At 37.6% G+C, this 13,090-nt stretch overlaps 1 protein-coding gene across 1 annotated transcript; it reads left to right on the top strand.

The window, feature by feature from the left end:
* Window positions 1-268: 268 nt before the first annotated feature.
* LOC104587151 (nucleic acid-binding protein) lies at window positions 269-12,280 on the top strand. Its single transcript, XM_010244628.3, has 8 exons — window positions 269-977; window positions 3,243-3,288; window positions 5,187-5,236; window positions 5,432-5,473; window positions 7,180-7,293; window positions 10,975-11,053; window positions 11,737-11,808; window positions 11,980-12,280. Exons 1-8 carry the CDS (start codon window positions 325-327, stop codon window positions 12,025-12,027), a joined length of 1,104 nt encoding a protein of 367 aa, XP_010242930.1. The 5' UTR covers window positions 269-324; the 3' UTR covers window positions 12,028-12,280.
* Window positions 12,281-13,090: the final 810 nt, after the last annotated feature.

The following is a 13,090-nucleotide window of genomic DNA, read 5'->3' as shown; positions in this document are numbered from 1 at the left end:
ACATCTTTGTTAGCATAAAAACTTGGATTGGAGTCTACGATTCATGTTATCACTACCCGTAAAGTATAACGTGCTAGTATGTAATTTACTATAAATAAAGTTGTTTCAGGTAATCTGTATGAACTATCATGCTCATGAAGCTTGTCACAGGGGATAGTTGGCAAATTATGGGGCCTGGTGCATCAAATCAGTTTTCAACCGTTCGATGCATCACACGTAGTTCTGCAATATGTGTCCTTTTACCGCCAGAGAGTGATAATAGTTTCCTCTCTCTCTCTCTCTCTCTCTCTTGTGTGCGCGAAATTGAAATATTTGGGAAGGAAAATGGCGAAGGATCGAAGGAATGGATCTGTACCAGAAAGAGATGGCAGAGAAGACGAAGACGAAGAATACGTGAGAAGAGAAGAAGATGCACCGTCGAAGAGGGATCATGAGAAGAAATCGAAAAGGAAGAAAGAGGAAGAGACTGACGACGACAACGGAGATGGAGAGTCTAGAGGTAATGAAGAGGATAAAAGGCTGAGCAGTAGAAGCAAGGATAAGAAGAAGGAGAAAAGGAGGAGGAACTCTGATGGAAGGTCTCGGAGGCGCCACAGCGACGACGATTCGTCCGCTTCGTCTGATTCTTCTTATTCGTCCGATTCGGAGGACTCGTTTAGTGATGATTCTGAGTCAGAGAGTTCTGATTATTCGTCAGAGGGGAGTGAAAGCGAAGACGAGCGGAGGCGGAGAAAGCACCGGGAAAAGAGGAAGAGAAAGGGAAGGGAGTATGAGAAGGAGAGGCGTCGGAGACGTAGAGAAAGGGAGAAGGAAAGGGGCAGAAAGAGGAGAAAGAGGGATAAAGACGAGAAGAAGAAGAAGAAGTCGAAGGATAAGCATAAAAAGAAAAGGTCGGATAGGACGAAAGAAGATGGGAAGAAGGGAGCTGTTACGAATTCATGGGGGAAATACGGGATTATCAAGGAGACCGACATGTGGTAAGGACTTTCTTTTGAGAACCTCTGGATTTCTTCCATTTTTTTTATAAAATGTCTATCGATAATTTTAACTTCTCATTAGCTTTGATTCGACGTTTTAACAAATATAAATTTTTAAAGTTGGATTCTCCTTCTAAAATTAGGTTTTGAAGTTCATTGGTGAGCTCGAAGGAGGAGTATTTACGTCTTTGAATTCATTTTCTTGTTTCAATCTTTCTGCTTGGTTCGTTGAATTGTTGGCCCTCGTCAGCTGGGTGGGTCGTGATTAGGAAATGCTTTAAAGTTATAACCTCAATATTGGGAAATTTGATATCCTTAATAGTAGATTGAGTCCGTTTAATTGGGAACCCTATCGAATCAAGCTCAGGAATTGGCACCAGGTCTCTGAGTTATTATATGCACAATGCACTATTCTTCGCTTTACGAAAAATAGTAAATATATCTCATCCTTTTGGTAGCAGAAACGTGTGCTTGGCCAGCCTATTTTGCAGCTTGACAAACAACGTCCCGCAGAAGAATGCCAGTCTTGTTTACATTCCCATTCTATTCTCTCATTTTGCTTCTTAGAATTTGGATAATGGCTGTGTGCGTTTTATGGATTTTCTACCTCAACTTTTCTTTCATCATATCCTATCATGTTTATTTTTATTCTTTGCTCTCTTTTCTCTACACCTACCGTATGGAGCTATTTCATGCATGCAAATGCTTTGTGTGGCAATTCTAGCATCTTAGTACTCAAATCATGGTCAAAGCACCGGATGTTTCTCCTCTCAAACTCATTGATAGCGTGCTTTTCATCTCTCTCTTTTTTCCTTTTATTTCCTTTTCCAATATATAGATCTATGATCAATCATTCATCAATAAAACAAAGCGTTGATCCATCTGTAAGTTGTGATCTCTCTCTCCTCTCCAGCTATGCATGCCTCCAAGGTCTACAGTTACTATTGGAATCCTGGAAGTTGGAACTTGGAAGTCGTGATTTTAATTTGTATCTAATCAATCTCTCTCTATAATTTTTATCAATAACTGAAAAATTTTCATCAAAAAATTAAGGATAGTACAAAGAAAGGGAGAGATAAACTCTCTTAAGTCTCCCCAAACATAAGAACAACATTATAACATAGCCGAGAAAACATGACTTCTTCCCACCCCTTGTTTTGTCAATGCATCAGCAAAGCTATTAGCATTTCTTTTTACCCAATTCAGAATAATTTTCATTCCTTTAACCAGCCATTTAAATTTCCTTGTCATATTAATGTAGTCCCACCACACCAGTCCCTCTTCCTTTTGAAGCCAGCTTATAACCAGCTTTGAATCCCCTTCAATAATCAGCTCAGAGATGTTCAAATCCTTGGCTCTTTGAATACCTTCCATAACCGCTAGAATTTCTGCGCTCAGGGAATCTCCCATCCCTATTGGTCCCTAGTATAAGGCAATTACTCTACTGTCCTCATTTCTGAAAACTCCTCCAATTCCTGAAGGACCTGGATGTTCTTCACTACTCCCATCAAAATTCAGCTTAGTGAAACCACTGAATGGGGGAGACCAAGATGGCTTAATGACAGCCTTCGGTGCTATGGGATCAACCACTTACTTCCAATTCCTCCTCAAGTCCACAACAGAAACACCGTCAAATAATTTTAGTCTTTTTACCCATCAATCTCTATATTCTTCAAGGGTACCATGATTAGTGTCATAAATCATGACGGTTTCTATCTGTTTTCCTAGATTGTCCATGGGTATACATTGTATCAAATTGGCTGTTCCTTTTCCTTCTCATTATCAAAAACATGTGCCTTCATGGTTTGTCTCTTGTTTTTTGTTTGCTCTTGTCACTACAAACTCGTTCTCCAAGTGTTTCTGGAGTTTGGTAGTAAATGTCTGAATTAGAGCTTCTAAGGTGGTAAATAGAACGCTGATTATGTTCTCCCTTATCATCTATTTTATCTCTGGTCTATACTCAGAGCCATAGGTAAGAATCTTAAAATCTCCAACAGGGCTCACCCCATAACAATTCCACAAGTTTTGATGCTGGAAACTTGGTAGACGATATCCATATGGACTTTTATGAAGCCATTACATTTTTAGTATTCATCATGCATTGGGAATCAATATTAATTGATCATTGGTTTGAAATATGCAATAATCATTTCATTTCTTTATGTCCCATATAGTTGGGATAAGGCATGGATGATGATGATGATGATGATGATTTCATTTCTTTATGCCTTCTCATTTCTCTGACAAACTGTTTTTCTTTTGGAGGAATAAACGACCAGAATTCACTGCATGGTTAGCAGAAGTTAAGCAGGTATGGTTATCTCACACAATCATGTTGTTACATGCACAAAAAAAAGATAATTAGAGCAATCACATATTTCTCTTTTAAGGGAAAAGTTCTTCCAGTGTACCTTCCAGAATAATAATGATAACAACAGAGGAAATATATGCATTCTACAGATTAGTGATGTTACAGAGCCAACATACTCTAATATTATCTGTCTCAAACGGCACTCCAATGTTTTTGTAGTCTTTTTAGAGCTTAGAACCAAAAGAAAAGGGCTGGTTATCTCTTTTGGCCATGCAATGACAGCTATGACACTGAAATTTTCCATGTAGATAGGGAGTGTAATGGGTGGACAACTTTGGTCATACCAAAATTACATTCTCTTCACGTGGCAAATTTAGTCCAATGGTTATCCACCATATGGTAAAAAGAGAGGAATTATTGGAGATGAAAATTCCTTCTACCTTTGGACCCCAAAAAAGCTATTAAGAGACTCTTCTCTACCTTCTTAAGTATTAATTGGATAATAGAGATTCTTTTGTGGGAATTTCTTGAGTTAACTATTAACTTTCACCTGACCTATAGGTTTGTCCTTTCTTCATTTTCTTTTTTCTTTTCCTTTGTTTGGGTGCAGCAAGGGCGAATGGGAATTCAACATATCTTTCGTATTCAGAAGATTAGGAGGCAGCACTGTATGAGTCTTCCTTAAGAAATTACGTAAACAGTTTCACTGAAATTGGTGTGATCAAATGAATTTTTGGCACCTGATGATTTTAGAAGTTCTTTTCGGCTTTAATGGGGGCTGCTGATTTGGGCACATGCATTTTTAGTAACCCAGGCCTATCCCTACTGGAAATATAGAATATACACTTTGTAGTGATAAAAATTGATAGACAGATACTATTTTATTGGAGATGAAAATTCCTTCTACCTTTGGACCCCTAAAAAGCTATTAAGAGACTCTTCTCACCTTCTTAAGTATTAATTGGATAATAGAGATTCTTTTGTGGGAATTTCTTGAGTTAACTGTTAACTTTCACCTGACCTATAGGTTTGTCCTTTCTTCATTTTCTTTTTTCTTTTCCTTTGTTTGGGTGCAGCAAGGGCGAATGGGAATTTAACATATCTTTCGTATTCAGAAGATTAGGAGGCAGCACCGTATGAGTCTTCCTTAAGAAATTACGTAAACAGTTTCACTGAAATTGGTGTGATCAAATGAATTTTTGGCACCTGATGATTTTAGAAGTTCTTTTCGGCTTTAATGGGGGCTGCTGATTTGGGCACATGCATTTTTAGTAACCCAGGCCTATCCCTACTGGAAATATAGAATATACACTTTGTAGTGATAATAATTGATAGACAGATACTATTTTACCTTTTTCAATAAAAAAAGTGGTTTATCCAAATCGTTATCCTGGCTAAAATCTTATTGTCCATTATTCCAATTTCCACCTTCCAAATGAGCGCACTAGAACCATACGTTGTGGTCATCTTTCCAGCTGTTTTTCACTTAGTTTGTCTTTGCACCTGACAAATTATGAGGGCCCAGGCTGTTCTTGAATTAATGGATCACGGTGACTAAAAAATATTATCTATTCAAGCAGTGATTTGGGTTGGAGTTTTGTAAATTACAAAGAACTTCCCAAAATCTTCTTCTCCCAGATGTTGTAGACAATAAGCAGTAATGTTTAAAACTGATTTTTTTCCTTTTTCCACACCATAAAATGTGTCTAACTTCTATTGGTGTTTTAATCTTCCATTTTGGCTAAAGTGCTTATTTTTGCGATGCATTTTTGGTAATTTGCCTTTGGTTTATTTGACTGTATTGGTAAAATAATTGATTGGTGGAAATGTGTCCACCAGGTAGTTCTAATGAGTTGGAGATTGTTGCATGCCTTTGTAACTTGGATTTTCAACTGCAGGTGAACCTAGAAACTCTATCCAACTGGGAAGAGAAGCAAATGTTCAAAGAGTAAGATAACTCTAACTATTCTACCTGAATTGTCAAATGAAGCTTATCATACTTAATTAGGAATCCTATATAGATTAGAAGCATGCACACTGGACACTAAATGATACATTTATGTTGTGTTAGGCTATTGTAAGCACTAAGTACCATACTACTATTATCTCTCAGGTTCTGACTTAACATTTATCCGTCTTACAGATTCATGGAGGATCATAATACAGCTACCTTTCCTTCAAAAAAGTAAGGTTCTGCTCCATTTTCTGCGCATCATGATTTTAAATGGTTGTGACTCACATACACACACAAGCAAATCCCAACATTCCAATTTCCAAAGAAACTGACATAAAATGGAGCCGGTACGAAAAAAGGGCTGGTCTTCAAACATCTAAACAATCAAAAACACTTTTACAAGTTTATCCCCAGCCTGGTGCTCCCCCCAACACTATTTTTTTTTTTTTGACAAGTGTTGGATTTGTATTATATTATGCCGTAAAAAGGTTAGGGACCAAAGGGTTAAATCTTCTTGATTAGTCTTTCCTTGGGATGTTTCTTGTGATAAAAGGTTCTTAGGTTCCACTTCTCCCAAATTAACCAGCAAATAGCAAAGGGGGTTAGGTTGCATAGAATCCTCTCTCTTTTAGAGAAGTTCTTTACCAGAGAAGTTTCAGAGCATGTTTGTTTCATCTAGAATCATCCATACTCTCCCAAAAAATAGTGTGAAATTGAATTGAGTACTGTTGCTAAAAGGGCAATAGGGAAAAAGGTAGGGAACCAATTCCTCATGCTGGTGGCATAATGAACACTATTTGTGAACACTTCTACCCTTTACTATAAGGTGGTTGATTGCCATCCATAAAAAAGGTGGTTGGTAATAAAAAATTTGTTCAGGTTGGTTAGAACTGTAATCAGTTCGGATCTGGCTACATCTACATCCAATCCAATTATTAAGCCTTTGGATCCCAATCCTAACTGAAATTTGATATGTCGCATGTTGGACTCAGATCAGATGTGGATTTGGATTTAATCTACATCCAACTTATTGTGCTTAAAATGACAAAAGAAATTCTAAAAATTAATTGTTTTTAATGTATATATATATATGCATTTATATATTATATATAATAAATGTATATAAATATTAAATATTAAATTTATCAGTTATAAATTTTATATAATTATATATACAGAAGCATACAATTACACTACATATATACATAAAATAATAATTTTTAATTGGATTGGATGGGGTTAAATCTGCATCTGGTTCCATTATTAATTGGATGCAAGTTCTAATATCCAAATCTGGGATAATTGGATTTGGTGTCAAATTGGGTATCGGACTTTCGGAGTCCATTGACTGCCCTAAGGTTGGCCATCCACATAAATAAGCATACTCTTTTGGGTTGTTGGAACTCCAAATCCATCACTTGGAGTTAGGTGTGTCAAAAACTACCAGGGGATTGGACTGGTAGCATGGATTTTCATGAGCGATTCAAATGGGATAAGCATATACAAGAGGCTATAGTAGGGACCTCTAAAAGCACAAAAATCACCTTATTTGTACAAATGAAGTATCAAAAGCAACAAAAGAGGAGAGTAGGGGATTGCTTGCAAACAGATGGGCCCTATATACCTAGCAGCATCCTGCCTTAGCATCACGTTCTTGGGATGAGAAAGGATTGTTGAGTATTTAAACATTTGTTTCCAACCACTGCCCATGCAGCTTTCTGATTTTTTTTAATGAGTTTAAAGTAGATCGGTGGTCCATATTGTGGAGATTACTATTCACTGTTGTAGTTTTCTAGTCCTAGTGTTTCTTTGCAGTTGCCTTCCCATCTTTTTAGGGCTATTATTTCTCTTGTCTCTCCTATTTCTTTCATCATAGTTTTACTCTCAACAGTTCAGTTATTTTACTATTTGAACTAAAAATGGTTTTATGACTGCAGATATTATGGTTTAGATGCTTACCATAGGCGTCAGATGGAAAAAGAGATGAAAAAAGGTTCAAAGAAGTTCCTGCAAATAGAGCGTACTGTATTTAATGATGAAGAGCAGCGTCGGTATGTCTTGGTTTATTTGTTTTTTTCCTTTAAAAATTTCTACTGTGATGCCTAGATACAGATAGGGCACAAACATAGATACAGTAAATGTAGCATATGACTCTCCATTTCCTGAAATCCTGGACACATGTGGCTATGGGTATCCCATGTAATATGCATAATTAAATTTCTAGCATATGCAAATTTTTTATAGTATATTAGTATGTATATAATATATATATATATATATATATATTTAAAAGTAATTAATGCTATAGAGTACATCTAGATGTATCCCATGCAGTATCTGGCATTTGTATCTGATAACTATCATATCCCGACACCAGTATGCCAGGCATGTACAGGCATTTAGACAATTTTTCCTATAAGAAGAAATTTTTTAGAAAGAATGAGGATTGAATGGTCCCAAATACAAAATAAAAAACCAGAGGTTCTACTCAGGAAGGCCCATCAACCTCAAAACATATAATCATAGTCTCCTTTAGCCAAATGTCCCAATTAATGCTGAAGCCCATCATCTCCTACTCGTTAAGGATGCTGGAACAATGAAACAATGGTTGTAGATTTTTCAAAAGGGATCAAATTTAGGGAATTGTGTAGCCTTAGATTCATTATTTTGCAATTAATTGTAAGGATTTGCACTTAAAGATTGCCATTTGCGGTTTGCGCCACTCTGATAAAACATAAAACTTATCCTATGTTCTATTGTTTCTTAGAAAGAAACAACTGTGAAAGGAAGCATCATTAAGAAAGAGGTTACCCCTCTTATCAATGCTCTAAAATTCAATGGCTGATTCACTTGCTAAACAGGGGGTTTCTCGGGATTCTTTATCTTGTATGTAATCAATCTTAAAGGAAAGGTCGCATCTCATGCCTTTCCTTGGGTTGCCTGTAACTCTTATTTTCTGGATTAATAAAATATTTATTCGTTGATAAAAAAAATCTATCATATCAATGAGTATGATAAGCTTCTGTTGGAACACCAATAGAGATAGAAATTCTGTCCAAACTGCCTTGGGGAAACAGTTCATGACAAATTTATTAATTGGTGAGATATGTACTTCTATCTATAAGTTGATCCTATGTTGGAAAATCACAAAAAAAGAATGAAACCCTGTTAGTTTCAGGAACTAGAAACCATAGTCAGCAAAAAAAAAAATACATGATCCTTGAAAGATATGCATGATATACATATCAGATGAATTTTTAACAATACAGGACAAAAAAAAAGATAAGAGTTGACTGATTTAGGAATCCACCCTTAAAGATATTTGCTCTTGAAGTCAATGCCCTTGCCTCACAAATCACATGTAATAACCCTCAATTCCTCTAATGGCTGTGTTGCATTCTTTCAATGAATTAATGAAAGCCTGGGGACCTCCCCTCAACCTTCAACTTTTCATAGTCCATGGAAATCATCAGTTGAAACCCTGTAATAAAGTAAAAAGCTTTGCATGGATGGATGTGCCCTCTCCCATCAGATCCAAATACAGCATGAGGATCTTACCTCTAGGTCCTAATAATGAGCCTTCTATGCCTGGAGGATCTGGATTCCCAATCAAATGATTGTCAAAGTTGAGCTTGATAGCTTCCAGGAGGAGGGAGAGGACAAAAAAGAATTCAACAGGATGGGGTCTAGAGGTAAAAATTTTTGGAGAGCCTTAACTCATGCTGTTATGTGGTGTATCTGGGATGAACGTAACAGGAGAAGTTTTGATAACAAGTTTGTGAGGACTGAAGCAATTAGAGAAAGAATTCTTGAGTGCACCTTTTCCTGGATTCTTTCCTCTGATCATTTCAAAGGTTTCAGATATGCTGATCTTGCAAGGACCAAGGAGTTTAATAGAGATTATACAGTCCTCCACTGTTAACAATCAACCAAGGCACCTCCTCATTCCCAGGCCTGAGTTAGATTATTTACTGAAGTTTGATGGCAATTGTAGAGTAATCTCTGGCCAGATTCCGGCGGCTGGCATTGGGGGAGTGATTCTAGACAGAGAGGGCTCAGTGATTTGGGCTTACAGTGGTCCCGCTGGTGCAGTAGATGCTGCTGAAGCTGAAATATGAGCATTAGTGATTGGTCTGAGAACTGTTAAATCGCCACAGCTTAACTCTACTCGTTGAGGGAGATTCTAGGAATGCTATTAGCTGGGCCTCCAATCCAGATAAGGGCCCTTGGAGACTGGGCCACTTTCTCAATGAGATTTCTGAGGTTTCTTCTCTGTTTTATGAATTGAGATGGATTCCAAGGGAACTGAACTCAATTGCGGATCATTTGGCTAAATCTGTGGTGGATAGAACCTTTTTATATATTGCAACTGTGCAAACACTTTGCCCCTTAAGTGGGGTGTCTCTTAATAGGGCTGTCTGTTTATTCTGTTTTTACATCCCCCCCGCCCCCCTTTGCGCTTTGCTGGCTGTCAAAATAACTGCTACGGAAGTTCTTATCTTAAAGAGCCAGAGCCCAGCCCATAAGAAAGCTAGCATGAATTTTGGTGGAAAATTTGCTCCTTTCCTTAATTTCGTGTTTGGTTTGAAAGAAAAGGGAGGGAAACCTCTTCCTTAATTGACTTAATTTCCCTTCCTTTTCTTTCAAACCAAAAACAGCCCAAAAGATTCTATTTCTTCGTCCAGATAGTCCAACAAATGGCAAAAGATACTGTGGCTCACTGCTAGTCACCTATAGATGCATTAGTACTCCATCCACTAGCAACTGCATTCACCAAGAAATCACTGAACTCTTCATGATTCATTAAGCGAGGGATGATAATTGTATAAATGCTGCTTCCTATAAAAAAATTGTATAAATGTTTCTGTCCTCGGAACTTTCTCCATGTTGGGATAATTTTCTGGCAGTTTCCTCTTTGTAATGGATGGACAATTTTATTTTGTTAAATGTGAAGATTATTTGAATGAGATGGATTTTGAGGATTCATACAAGATTTTTATTCACATATTGTGAAAATCCAACTTGCCGATCCACTCATGTACTGATTATTAGTTCTTGACTCCAGTTAGGATTAGCACCAATTTGTCAACTCCTTGTCACAGTTCTGTGGAGTCTTTCTCAAAGTAAAGCATGAATGCCATTAATTTCAATCGTACGCATGCATCACAGCATGTTGATGGGCTATATTTTTGTTAACCCCCCTCCCCCCCCCAAAAAAAAAAAAATAAATAAATAAATAGATAAACAAAAGCATAATCTCTGCAAGTCAGGTAACTACGCTTAAGCAATCATAGAAACAAAAGTTAGCAAATGTGAGTAATGATTGAAGTAACCAGAAGCATATTTGAAAACTGCACTGGGGGAAGCCTTTGAACTGCAACAGTTTTGACCTGCGGATAAGACACACATACAAGGGTGGTAACATTGAGGTTCTTGTGGGTATAGCAAAGTGCATTTGTGCTTTTGGTTGTAGTCCAACTGTTAAGTCTATCTTCATTTGCATTAAATTATGTAAATATATTTGTTATATGAATAATTAGAATCAGTTTTGTTGATTTGAAGAAATAGAATATTGGTATTTAAAAAAAAATCAGTTTTACAAGATAGAATGTGCCAAGCACCAAAAAGTTACATTAGAGAGCCAATCTCCTTTTTTCACACAACCCCCCTTTATAGTGTAAATATATCTATCACTATTTCTAGGTTTAACCAAGAGCTTTGTTTTACTTCAGGCAAGAATTGATGCGAGAGCGTGAAAAACAGAAGGAAGAACAGGTGGAATCCTTAAAGTGCATGATGCAGAGTGGAATGGTAAATATGCTGCTCTACCACTACCAGTCTTTTTCAATTATGTATTCATAGTGTTCAAGGTGCCAAGGTAAAGCTAGGAGACAAGGGAGCATGATGCCTAGGCATAACCTAGGCAATGAGTTATGCAAGTAAAAAAATCCCTAATGGGCTTAATGAGTTCCTTCTCTAAAATACTTGGGACGATATAATTGGGCAACCCCCAGAACCACTTAGGCTGTGTTTGGTATTATTGGTGTTTCAACCTTTAATGTTTTGAGTTGAAACACCGTTCATACTTGAAACACAAACACCACTAATTGTAACTGAATCCTGCTTGGGGAGAAATGTGCGTTTTTCATCCATATCAGTACCGCATCAGTGCCATGGCAGTCAAGGTGTTGAGACTTTTCTTCCCAAAGCAGCTTGGAACACTCCCTAGCATAGAATTTCATGCAAAGTGTTTTATGACTGCTTTAACTCAAAACATTCCCATTCAGATAGAAAATTGATTATTGAACCCAAAATGCCAATGTGGCACTGATGTGGTGGTGTTTATACTTGAAAGTTGAAACACAATGGTACCAAACAACCCCATAGGTGCCTGGACGGCTATGTATTTATTCTTTTGAATGCCAAGCCAAATCAAGTTAACAACACAACATTTTGAATTGCATTGTATAATTCCTCCCTTTCTGGATTTTCAGGCACAGGCAATGAAAGAGCAAGCCCAGCTTAGAGAAGAAATGGCATATCAGTACAAGCTCGGAAATTTTGAGGTCAGCACACTTGATCCTTACTCTGCCTTGTTATGTTTAGCTCTGCCAGCTTCCACTGAATCATCAACAATACTGTTATTTATATCCTAAGGCTGCAATGTTCTGCTTAGTAATGCATGCTTTAACCATCTTCTACCGAATTATTGACACTAGCATTATTTATATCCTTAGGCTGCAGCTGCCATTCAAAGAAGATTGGACCCAGATGTTGCCATGTAAGGCTCTATGGTGCCCCTGCATGGTATCAGAATCATTGTTGCACTATAATTTGCTTTTATACAGTTATTGGCAGATACTGTCAATGTACTGCACTTTGGGCTTCACTTGTGTAAATGCGTTAGCCGTTAGGCTGCAGAAGGATAGAGGCGTAGAGCTCCTGTTTTTAACTTTTGGCTGCTCACTACTACATTGTCTTATTTTGGTGAATGACTAAATTGAATCTCCTTGGAAAACATTTTTACATTCTCCGCAAGCTGTGTTCCGAAATTTCTACTGGAACCTGTTTCTTCTCGTTACTTTTCCACTGGTGCTGATCGAAAGCAACGATTCCATCATTCCTAATGCTATATACTAAACAATGCTGCATATGCATTTATTGTGCAACCTGAATCCGGATTTGCTCCTCACGGCGACTACCTAGCATCTTTTAGCGGCACATCGGGAATATCTCCCGTATTTACACGTTATTATTCAAGGGAGATGTTCCCAGTACACAGTGGGATGTGGCTGTGATGTTGGTGTGAAGAGTATTCTGTGAGGGCAGAGCAGATCTCATCACCCCGTGAAGACCATTGACAACAATTCTAGAATCATTCCTGACCTAGTCGCAAACCTTCCAAGGTGGTGGTTCCTCTCTTCCTTGAAGACCATTGACAACAATTCTAGAATCTCCTTTTAGAACGTTGGAATTTCCTTGCTACTTGATGAGCTTCAAGTGCTGCCTAAGCTTAAACTTCATTGGTGGTATAGACGGTAGACCCCAACATTTTTACGCACCACCCAGAGAACTTTAGTAACAGTATCTTTAGTAATGACTCCCACAGCACAGCGGTCATCAGCTCTCCTATATGCATCGAAGATGACTTTATGCTCTCTGGTAATTTTAGTGGGGGGCTCTGAACTCTGGAGTCTGAACCAAGATGAGCATGCAAGTAATCAATACAGTTAGATCTGGCCTTTTCTAGTTAGACAGGTGAAGGTAGACTCTTATTTCAAAAAAAAAAAAGAAATCTTACTATTTCTATTTTTTCAAGTATGGGAGATTTCCAATGCACACTCAGAT

Source organism: Nelumbo nucifera, chromosome 1 (assembly GCF_055504915.1).
Source record: "Nelumbo nucifera cultivar China Antique chromosome 1, China Antique-T2T, whole genome shotgun sequence".
NCBI lineage: Eukaryota > Viridiplantae > Streptophyta > Magnoliopsida > Proteales > Nelumbonaceae > Nelumbo > Nelumbo nucifera.
The sequence above is the reverse complement of the archived record's forward strand: the minus strand, read 5'-3'. Positions and strand labels throughout refer to the sequence as shown.

What these genes read in the sequence shown, in the direction of transcription:
- LOC104587151 (XM_010244628.3), top strand. Translation starts at nt 325, where the DNA reads ATGGCGAAGGATCGAAGGAATGGATCTGTACCAGAAAGAGATGGCAGA. An exon ending in GAGAAGCAAATGTTCAAAGA is followed by an intron (nt 5,237 to 5,431) that starts GTAAGATAACTC and finishes TCCGTCTTACAG; the next exon opens with ATTCATGGAGGATCATAATA. An exon ending in AATGATGAAGAGCAGCGTCG is followed by an intron (nt 7,294 to 10,974) that starts GTATGTCTTGGT and finishes GTTTTACTTCAG; the next exon opens with GCAAGAATTGATGCGAGAGC.